Raw genomic sequence first — 11,825 nt, 5'->3', positions numbered from 1 at the left:
GTATAGAAATGCAACAGTTATTTTATATATTGATTTTGTACCCTGCACTTTACTTATTTCTAATGGTTTTTTTGGTGGAGTCTTTAGCGTTTTCTATATATAAAATTATGTCAAGCAGAATTCTTACGTACTTTTTTTAATGGTTATAGATGTGAGTATGCAGTGCTCACAGGACATACTTCGAATGCTCCTATCTCTTCAGCCAGTTCTTCAGGATGCTATTCAGAAAAAAAGAACAGTAAGGCCTTGGGGGGTTCAAGGTCCTCTCACTTGGCAACAATTTCATAAAATGGCTGGCCGAGGCTCTTATGGTAAGTAATTTATAGTATGTATATTGACTACTTTTATTTCAGTCCTCAGTTTCTATGCCCAATTTGAATAAGCACAGTTGTTTTTCTTAAATATTTTTGTGGCATATGCTTGACTTAAGGCAGTGTGGGTCAATCTCAGCTTTTCTTACTTTGAACATTTACAGCATTCAGTATACTGGTACATCAGAAAGAATAACTTCATTTAGATCTGTTTTTTACATGAGACTTACCAGTACAATTTTATATGTAGAAAGAATCATACTGCCAAATTTTTTAAAAAGACTGAGCAACACTTTTGTTGTAAATCATTATTTTACAAAACTGAATGAAAAAAATGGAGTAAAAAGGAGCAAGTGATATTAGTGATAAAGGTTCTCAAGGTCTCATTAAAAAAAAAAAGACAAATTTCCTAGTTGTGATAAGAGTAGCAAATGAATATTCCCAATATGGTATGTGCATTGTAGATTTATGGTTAACAATAATAAAAAAGAACATTAAAAATTGTTTTAATTGCCCTAGCTGGATTGGCTCAGTGGATAGACCATTGGCCTGCAGACTGAAGGGTCTCGAGTTCGATTCCAGTCAAGGGCACATGACCTGGTTGCAGGCTCGATCCCCAGTAGGGGGCATGCAGGATGCAGCCAGTCCAATTTCTCTCTCATCATTGATGTTCTACCTCTCTCTCTCCCTCTCCTTTCCTCTTTGAAATCAATAGAAATATATTTAAAAAATTTTTGTATGAATTATTGGTTGAAGGTTGGCTCTGAACGGTGGGATATAATTGGAGCTTTAAAAATATGTCTGGAATGATAGTTTTTAACATTGAAATCTCTGGCTTTTGTGCATGGTTTTAGAATGCATTATGTTTATGCAGAAGTAGTAGATTTTCTCATATTTCCTTTTTGCCTTCTTTTATTAATAGCTAAATAATTTCAATCCCATACATAACTTTACATTCAGTGAGAAGTGCAGGTTAATTATATCTTGTCACATTCCTTTTTTTTTTTTTTTCCTTATGTATTTTTATTGATTTCAGAGAGGAAGGGATAGGGAGTGAGAGATAGAAACATCAGAGATGAGCCCAGCTGGTGTGTGGCTCAGTGGTTGAGCTTCGACCTATGAAATAGGAGGTCATGGTTCAGTTCCCAGTCAGGGCACATGCCAGGGTTGTGGACTCGATCCCCAGTGTAGGGTGTGCAAGAGGCAGCTGATCAGTGATTCTCTCTAGTCATTGATGTTTCTATCTCTCTCTCCCTCTCTGAAATCAATAGAAATATATTTTTAAAAACACCACCAAAATAGTAGACACACACATAACACAATACCCAGAGTTTTTACTGATCAGTACATACAGAGAGGTTTTTCTCTCTCTTTTTTTTTTCTTTTTTTTGGTTTTTCTCTCTTGTTTTTTTTTTTTTTAAATATATTTTATTGATTTTTTTACAGAGAGGAAGGGAGAGGGATAGAGAGTTAGAAACATCGATCAGCTGCCTCTTGCACACCCCACACTGGGGATGTGCCCGCAACCAAGGTACATGCCCTTGACTGGAATTGAACCTGGGACCTTTCAGTCCGCAGGCCGACGCTCTATCCACTGAGCCAAACCAGTCAGGGCTGGTTTTTCTCTTTTTAATGGCTGCATGTATTCTGTTGTTCTTTCCACATGCTATTATCTTACCAGTCTACTGTCAATGGACACACTAGAGGCCCAGTGCACAAAATTCATGCAGGGGTAAGGTCCCTAGGCCTGGCTGGCAATCAGGGCCTATTGGGGCCTTCCAGCTGCTGGCTGGGGCCTTCCTTCCCCGGCTGCCAGCTGGGGCCTTCCTTTGTTCCATGCCACACCCTGGTGGTCAGCACACATAGGGAGCGATTGAACTCCCAGTCTAACTCCTGAGGGGACACTTTGCATATTAGCTTTTTATATATATAGACTAGAGGCCTGATGCATGAAATTCGTGCAAGGGGCTGGCCCCTGCTGCCGCCGTGGCCGCCTCTGCCTCGGCCCCTGCCGCCACAGCTTTGTCTGGAAGGTTGTCTGAAAGGACGTCCAGTTTCATTAGCATATTTACACTTTTATTATTATAGATAGATGGTTCCCATCATTATTTTTAAAAAACATATTTTTTATTGATTTCAGAGAGGAAAGGAGAGGGAGAGAGAGTTAGAAACATCAATGATGAGACAGAATCATTGATTGGCTGCTTCCTGCATGTCCCACACTGGAGATCCAGACTGCAACCTGGGCATGTGCCCTTTCTGGGAATTAAACCACCACCTCCTGGTTCATAGGTCGACACTCAACCACTGAGCCACGCTGGCTGGGCAGTTCCCGTAATTATTACAACTATTTTTCTAGAATTCAGACATGCCTGGCTTGTAAAGCATGTGTGTATATATTTTTTAAATATTGCCAAATTACTCATTATAATACCAGTTTAAACTCCTACCAGTAAAATGCCTGTTCCCCAAACCTTTACAAGTAGGGTGCTGAGTAAGTAGATGGCTGAAAATGGTTGTTTCATTATAGTTGAGAGGTAGAATAGTATAGATTGTGAGGGAAGATTTCCTGGTTTCTAATCCCACTTCTGCCAATCTTTGTATACTACTGGACAAGTTGCTTAACTTTTCTATTACTGGTGTTTCATCTCTAAAATGAGATTAATATTAGTATCAGCCTGGTATAGTTTTTGTGAGGGCTAAATGAGTTAATAAAAAGAAAGATCTTTAAGCAGTACCTAACACATAGTGAGTGTTGTAATTGTTTGCTATTAATTATTTTAATTGGTTTGTCATGAGAATGAGCATCTTTTTATGTGCAAGAGGTATTTCTATTGCTGTGAACTTTGTTTATATCATATACCCACTTTTCTATTAGGTTTTTGGTCATTTTCTTACAGAGTTATACTTCCCTTTTATGTGGTAAGGATAGTAACCTTTTTTTCATATACATTGCAAATCCTTCTTCCAACTTGTTAATCATTTGGCTTTATTGTTTTCTTTATACCAAAATTTAAAATTTATATAGTCAGATTAATCAGTTTTTAAATGGATAGGTTTTATGTTATGCTTAGAAAGGCTTTCCCCAGTCCAGATTTAAAAATAAAACTCTCCTCCCATGTTTTCTTTTATACTTCTAAGTTTTTTTATTCAGATCAATTTTTTTTTTGCATTTAAATGAAGATATAAGTCATATGTTCTTTTTAAAGACCATTTTAGCAAATTCTTAACTGTGGAAAAGCCTCAGTCACTGGCTTTACGTATTTTTGTCTTTAATAAAATATTTTTACTACTAATAATGACTTAGTACTTTTGATATTTCAGTAAAAAAGACATACTGCTTTTAAATGATTTCTTCAAATATATTTTTCTTATTTAGGAACTGATGAATCTCCAGAACCACTGCCAATCCCCACGTTTTTGTTGAGTTATGATTATGATTTTCTGGTGCTTTCTCCATTTGCTCTCCCTTACTGGGAGAGACTTATGCTGGAACCCTATGGATCTCAAAGAGATATAGCCTATGTTGTACTATGTCCAGAAAATGAAGCTTTGTTAAATGGAGCCAAAAGTTTTTTTAGGGATCTTACTGCAATATATGAGGTAGGTGTTTAAAATAATATGGCATTTTAAAACTGCCTTATTATTTGTATTTTTAAATATAAATTACACTGGGCAGTTCAGTTGATTGGGACAGAATAGTAATGATGTCAAGTTCTTTGATGTCATTTACCTCTCATACTAGCCAGTTACATTCTTACAGGATTTAACCCACACCCTTAATTAGATGTGTGCGCCATGGGTCATGATGAAAATTACTGGGGGGGAAAGTTGAGAGTATATATGGTCTCACGTAAGAGAATATGTTTTGCCCTAGCCAGTTCAGTGGATAAAGCATCAGCCCATGGACTGAAGAGTCCCAGTTTTGATTCCGGTCAAGGGCACATATCTCGATTGCAGGCTTTATCCCTAGCCCTGGTCGGGGCATGTGCAGGAGGGAGAACCAGTCAATGTGTCTTTCTCTCACATCGATGGTTCTCTCTCTGTGTCTCTCCCCTTCCCTTCTACTCTCTAAAAATCAACAAAACAAAGAGAGAGAGGATATTTTCTAAAGCAAAGGGCAGCATTGTCAAATAGCCAAGGAAAATTACATTTACAAAAATTCTAGTCCTGATTCTCTAGGACCTCAGGTACTAATACTAGGCCTCACTTTCCTCATACATAAAATAAAGCTATGCTAGATCTTTGTAAGATCTATTTCATTTCTGAAATTCTTGACTAATTTTTTTAAGTTATAATTCTCATGTTATGTCCATCACTGAATGCAATGATTGCAAATTTAAAATGCTGTGGGACATAAAGTCTTAATTCATTACACCTTCCTTTTCCCATAAATGCTTGGAAATCCAGTTTTTAAAATTGCTTTTACAATGGTTAATTTGTGCTGGCTTAACTCCATATAAATGTTCCACTTAATTACAAGGTATGTAGTGTATTTTGTAGAAATAAGTATTTCCCAAAGAGTGTTGTATAGAACACTAATGCTGCAAAATCTTCCCAGAGAAAAGTTCCATAGTTAAATAGGCTTGAGGAGACGTGTATTATATTACCATATAGAGATTCAGTATTCATATTAGATTTTTTGAGCTGTTGAAAGTCTTAATAGTAAAGAAATCCTAGCTAGATTTTCTTTTTTTAAAAAAAATATATTTGTATTGATTTCAGAGAGGAAGGGAGAGCGAGAGAGATAGAAATATCAATGATGAGAGAGAATCATTGATCAGCTGCCTCCTGCACGCCCCCTACTGGGGATCAAGCCTACAAACCGGGCATGTGCCCTTGACCAGTATTGTACCCAGGACCCTTCAGTCTGCAGGCCGATGCTCTATCCACTGAGCAAAACCAGTGAGGGCTAAATTTTCTTAATCAAGTATGGCAAACTTATTTGATAGTAGGCTTCTTGCAGCAGACATCAATAGCCCACAGAATTGAAGGGAGAGCTGGCAAATTCATAGTGTAGCTGTATACTAATTTTTATTTTGCTTTTGCTTAAGGATATATGTATTAATATAGATGAATTGGGATAGATTCACAGCTTAGAATGACGACATTTTTATGCTCACTTATTTCTGTATTCCTCAAGTTTTCATTATTCAAGTCATAAAGCTCTAGTGCCATTATTATTATCTAGTTGTTTTATTTCATTGGAAATGTTCTAATTTTAAAAGAAGTTTAATGGATTTTTAATGTACAAAAGAAAAAGATCTGTGGCACCATTTTACCCTTGATATTCTTATCCCAAATGTTAAGTATAAGTGATAGTTTATTTTAAATATCTGAAATGCTTTATTTTACAATATGTACTTAAATACTATGATAATTTCACTAATTCTGCTTTCTGTATGTATAATTGTAGTCCTGTCGATTAGGTCAACATAGACCTATTTCTCGACTGTTGACAGATGGGATCATGAGAGTTGGATCTACTGCATCAAAGAAACTGTCAGAAAAGTTGGTAGCAGAATGGTTTTCTCAGACAGCTGATGGTAACAATGAAGCATTTTCTAAACTCAAGCTTTATGCACAAGTCTGCAGATATGACCTAGGTATTGAATTTGCATTTATTATATAAGGCCAGTGTTAGAATGTATGGCCCAGTCCTCCAGCTGTTTTTGTAAATAAAATTTTATTAGAACACAACCATGCTCATTTATTTACATATTGCCTATGCCTGCTTTTGTGCTACAAGATCAGACCTGAGTAGTTTTGACAGAGACTGTGACCCGTAAAGCCTAAAATAATTACCATCTGACCCTTTATAGAAAAAGTTTACTGATCCCTGTAGTAGGGATCCCATCAGGTAGAAGGAAATTGTGGGTTATAAGCAATTTTTTGTTGCTTCTGTAGGATCTGATGAATTTGTTTTTACTTAAGTTTATTAACATTAAGACTTCTTAACATTAAGATACTTGATTTGTTAATGGTTTAGAGAGCAAATAACTTGTAGTTTCCTCTACAACACACACAAAAACATAGTCCTTTGTTGGAACTAAGAAAATGATAGCTGTATAAGATGCTTATTTTAACATTCCTGAATTACATATTTAAGACTTGCTTATTTTAACACTCTTAATTAAATATCAATGGACTTACTTTAGACTTAATCCAAAGATTAAATAGATTTAACCAAAATATTGAATCTCATTAGACCTTCCTATAATTTGAACCTCATGATAACATTTCTCCTTTTTATATCTAGTTAGCTCCTAGTGTAGTCAATATTTATTTAATTTGTGATTTAGGAACCCTTTGAATGGCTTAATAAAATTTGCTAGGTACTGTTATTTATATTTAATTAATTATTCCTAGGAAATAGAGTTTTATTATACTTTCATGAAATCCATTTATTTTGTATGAAAATGCTGGTTTATCCTTTTCAAATCCATTTAAAATTTGTTTCTTCAGTTTGTAGGAAAATAGAAAGCTATATATGCTACATTCTTAGCAAGCAACTTAGGGAGGGTAATTACCAAAAAAGCATCAATTAGATATTATTATTCACATAGTTGAATAAATAAAGAACCAATCAGTGAAATAAAGAATTAAATACCCTGCCTGTTTTTATTATCTTTAGGTCCTTATCTTGCTTCCCAGCCATTGGACAGCTCTCTACTTTCCCAGCCAAATTTAGTTGCCCCTACAAGTCAATCTTTGATTACTCCACCTCAGATGACAAATACTGGAAATGCTAATACTCCATCTGCCACCCTAGCATCTGCAGCGAGCAGCACTATGGCAGTGACTTCAGGTGTTACCATGTCTTCTTCAGTTGCCACAGCTAATTCAACTTTGACCACAACTTCAACTTCATCTTCATCATCCTCCAACTTGAATAGTGGAGTATCAAATAAACTACCTTCGTTTCCACCCTTTGGCAGTTTGAACAGTAGTGCTGCAGGATCCATGTCTACGCAGGCGAGTACAGTTCAGAATGGCCAGCTAGGAGGGCAACAGTCATCAGCTCTACAAACAGCTGGGATTTCTGGAGAGTCATCTTCTCTTCCCACTCAGCCACATCCTGATGTATCTGAAAGGTACTTTTAAATATACTAATTTTGCAGAAATATAAATATTTGATGCATCTTTTTGTCTGAATAACACAGTCATTATGAATAAACAAAGTTTTTTGGTCTTATCAGTGGAATTTTAGATTTTTTTTGTTTGTTTGTTTTTTATATTTTATTGATTTTTACAGAGAGGAAGGGAGAGGTAGAAAGTTAGAAACATCAATGAGCGAGAAACATCGATCAGCTGCCTCCTGCACATCTACTGGGGATGTGCCCGCAACCCAGGTACATGCCCCTGACCGGAATCGAACCTGGGACCCTTCAGTCCGCAGGCCGACGCTCTATCCCCTGAGCCAAACCAGCTTTGGCTGGAATTTTAGTTTTTAAAGTGTTCAATATTTTACTTATAAAATTATAATGAAGACTCTTCATAACATCTTCTAAGAAAATATATATTTGCCCTAACCAGTTTGGCTCAGTGGATAGGGTGTCGGCTGCGGACTCAAGGGTCCCGGGTTCAATTGCGGCCAAGGGCATGTACCTTGGTTGCGGGCACATCACCAGTAGGGGGTAAAAAATCAACAAAATATATATAAAATATATCCATATATATTGATTTCAGAGAGGAAGGGAGAGGGAGAGAGAGATGGAAATATCAGTGATGAGAGAGAATCATTGATTAGTTGCCTCCTGCATGCCCCCTACTAAGGATAGAGCATGTGTCCTGACCAGAAATCTAACTGTGACCTCCTGGTTCATGGGTCAACACTCAACCACTGAGCCACACCGCCGAGCTAAAGTCTTTTTTTTTTTTTTTTAATATATTTTATTGATTTTTTTACAGAGAGAAAGGGAGAGGGATAGAGAGTTAGAAACATTGATGAGAGGAACATAATTCAGCTGCCTCCTGTACACTCCCCTAACGGGGATGTGCCCGCAACCAAGGTGCATGCCCTTGACTGGAATCGAACCTGGGACCCTTCAGTCCACAGGCCGATGCTCTATCCACTGAGCCAAACCAGTCAGGGCAAGTCTTTTTTAAAATAATGTTTTTTTACTAGAGGCCCGGTGCATAGATTCATGCATGGGTGGGGTCCCTCAGCCTGGCCTGTGCCCTCTCAAAATTTGGGACACCTCGGGGGCTGAAACCCGGCATTCCGACATCCCCCCGAGGGATGTAGCAGTGCCAAAGCTGCAGGTGGCTGTGGAGGAGCCCAGCTGGGGCTGGGCACAGCTCTGTTGCCAGTCATCCTGGCTCTGCTGCACCTGCCACCACCACCACCCGGTAGCACTGCTGCGGAGGCTGGAGAGACTCCCGCCGCTGCAGCTGCACTTAACAGCCATAAGCCCAGCTTCTGGCTGAGCAGCGCTCCCATTGTGGGAGTGCACTGACCACCAGGCGGCAACTCCTGTGTTGAGCATCTGCCCCCTGGTGGTCAGTGCGTATCATAGCAACCTGTCATCACGGTCGCTTAGGCTTTTATATATGTTTTTATTGACTTTTAGAGAGAGAGGAAGGGAGAAGGAGAAGGTAGAGAGAGATAGAAAAATTGATTATGAGAGAAACATTGATCAGCTGCCTCCTGTACACTCTCTACTGGGGATGGAACACACAACCCAGGCATGTGTCCTGACCAGGAATCAAACCAGTGACCTCTTTGTTCATGAGTCAACACTCAACCACTGAGCCAGGCATTCTCATAAAGTCTTTATCACAGACTTCTAGAATCTCAGGCTGGGAACTGAGACCTTGAAAACCATTTAGTCCAACTATTCTATGATGATTGAATCTGTTCTGTGATAAAACTGTCAAGTAGATTTGCCTATGCAAGTCACTCCAGTGATTTAGAAAGTCACTATTGAACTAGCCTCTTCAGGCATAAGAGTCATACCAAGATTTAAATCTCAGTTCTGCCATTTACTGGCTTTGTGACTTTGGGAAAGTTATCTAACCTTTCTGAGCCTGTTTGCTTATCTGTAAAATGGGAGCAAGGTACCTATATATATAAAAGGCTAATATGGTAAGTGTCCATCCGATTGGTCACTATGATGCACACTGACCACCGGGGGCAGATGATCAATGCAGGAGCTGGCCATTTACAGAGAAACAGCAGTGCAGACCTGGTGCCCACAAAGCAACACTCAGCTTCCCCCAAGTGGCACACCCCACCAAATTGCAGCCAATGCTGCCGAGACCCCATGGCGCAAAATGCGGCCCACAGCCCAGCCAGCCCGGAAACAGTGGCCGTGGGCACCGGGTAATGCATCACATAGCAACACCCAGCTTCCTCTCTCTAGCAACTAGCCTCCTTGGAGTTTCTTCAGCCCAGGAACACGACTTGCTTTATAGCCAGGTGCAAACATTTTACACTTTAACCAAATGTCTGTGAAGCATTTTCCTGTGCCTCATCTCATTTGATCCTCACAGAAGTCCTGGAATGGGTAGATAGGAGACTCAGTGGAATCCTATTTTCTTTTCATTAGCTGGAAAACGGAGATTTAGAAAGCTTAGAAACTTGACCCGACTGAAAAGAAGTGAGAAATGGTGGACCTTGAAAATGATTTCAGGTTTTCTCACTGCGCACAATATAGTCAAACACTGCTGCAGTTAAATATTTTACCCTTTGTTTTCCCTGCATGATCTATCATAATAATCTGCTTCGTGTTGATATTTACTGCTGTGTTGCTGACAATTACCTGAAAGAAGTTGGGGTGCTTCACTGGGCTGGAAAAAGTTTAGGTAAATCAGAAAGCAGGTCTAGTTAAGCAAGTTTATTCTATATCTATAAAAGGCTAACTTGACTTATGCATGCGTGACACATATAAAGCTCTCACTGGCGCTAATCACATGCCTGTTTCAATCTGTCATTGTCAATCCTGAATTTGGTTGACACTTCTATTATATAGAGGGTGAACAGCGATATTAAAATATTTCTTCTAATTAATTTCCTCTCATTGTGCACAAATTTGTGCACTGAGCCACTAGTAGGATATAATGCACAGTAAGTGCTTTACACAATGCTTCCAAATGCTTGAGTTGTTGTTTTTTTAAATATATTTTATTGATTTTTTTACAGAGAGGAAGGGAGAGGGATAGCGAGTTAGAAACATTGATGAGAGAGAAATATCGATTCAGCTGCATCTTGCACGCCCCCTACTGGGGATGTACCCGCAACCCAGGTACATGCCCTAGACTGGAATCGAACCTGGGACCCTTGAGTCCGCAGGCCAACGCTCTATCCGCTGAGCCAAACCAGCTAGGGCGCTTGAGTTGTTTTTGATAACAACGATAATGACAGCTCTCTTCATTCCTTTTCTGAAGAAGGTATTGAGTGAGTTTCCCTTCTGCTTTTTCGGTTAGATTAGCCTGAGCTTAATTACATCTTTCAGCTACCCAGGTGCAGTTTTGCCCAAAGCTGTACTCATTTATGTGAGTAAAAACAAACTATTAATTTTCCAGGTTGACCCATTTATCTTGAACCTCTCCATATATTTGGAGTTAAAAAAAAAAATATCATCATCAAAGGATGAACCTTACTCACTTTTGAAGTTATGAAGTAAGAAATGACTGTCTATAGCTAAAAATGTAGTTTGGAAACCTGATTTCTTTCTAGTTTAGCTCTGCTTCTAGCCAGCTTTGGGATCTTGGGCCGCTCATTTAGCTTATCTTTGTCTCAGTTTTATCACCTAAGCAGTAAGCTCTCTAGTAATTTTGATAGTCTGTGGCACGGGTGGTGATCCTTTTTTCTGCCAAGAGCCATTTGGGTATTTATAACATCATTTGTGGGCCATACAAAATTATCAGCTTAAAAATTAGCCTGCTAACCCAGCCGGTGTGGTTCAGTTGTTGAGTGTCGACCTATGAACCGGACCAAATGATTTCCCAGGACTTTTATGGCCTGTGGGCTGGGTGTTCCCCACCCCTTCTCTATGGATTTAAAGAATTCCTTTCTAAAGCAAGATCTTAACACAAGGATCTTCGTACACCATGAGATTTTACATATGGTGTTTATAATTCTCTTTGAAGAAAAAGAGATGTCCTTCAATTTTAGAGAGGTTCTCTGAAAAGGGGATGAGGTATTAAGAACCTGCTTTTAATGCTTCCCCAAGAAAGGAATAATACAACTTCTTTCCTAACTGTCTTATTTCTACCTTGAATTTTAGCACGATGGATCGGGATAAAGTGGGTATCCCCACAGATGGTGACTCACATGCAATCACTTATCCACCTGCAATTGTCGTTTATATAATTGATCCTTTTACATATGAAAATAAAGATGAGAGCACTAATTCTTCTAATGTATGGACTTTGGGGCTACTTCGATGCTTTCTGGAAATGGTCCAGACTCTTCCTCCTCATATTAAGAGTACTGTTTCTGTACAGGTAAGAATGATAAATGTTGGAGATAAAATTTATATAAAACCGTTGGATGTTGATAGAAGTTTC

At 38.7% G+C, this 11,825-nt stretch overlaps 1 protein-coding gene across 8 annotated transcripts in view; it reads left to right on the top strand.

The window, feature by feature from the left end:
- MED13 (mediator complex subunit 13) overlaps positions 1–11,825 on the top strand; it is a 100,409-nt gene that overhangs the window by 71,750 nt on the left and 16,834 nt on the right. For all 8 annotated transcript variants that reach the window (XM_059669783.1, XM_059669784.1, XM_059669781.1 and 5 more), the window contains 5 exons: positions 150–311; positions 3,691–3,914; positions 5,728–5,917; positions 6,946–7,405; positions 11,543–11,762. In XM_059669783.1, the coding sequence (XP_059525766.1) occupies positions 150–311; positions 3,691–3,914; positions 5,728–5,917; positions 6,946–7,405; positions 11,543–11,762 (1,256 nt within the window). The remainder of the gene's footprint in view (positions 1–149; positions 312–3,690; positions 3,915–5,727; positions 5,918–6,945; positions 7,406–11,542; positions 11,763–11,825) is intronic.

Source organism: Myotis daubentonii, chromosome 16 (genome assembly GCF_963259705.1).
Source record: "Myotis daubentonii chromosome 16, mMyoDau2.1, whole genome shotgun sequence".
NCBI lineage: Eukaryota > Metazoa > Chordata > Mammalia > Chiroptera > Vespertilionidae > Myotis > Myotis daubentonii.
Note: the sequence above shows the minus strand (reverse complement) of the source record. Positions and strands in the feature narration are given on the sequence as shown.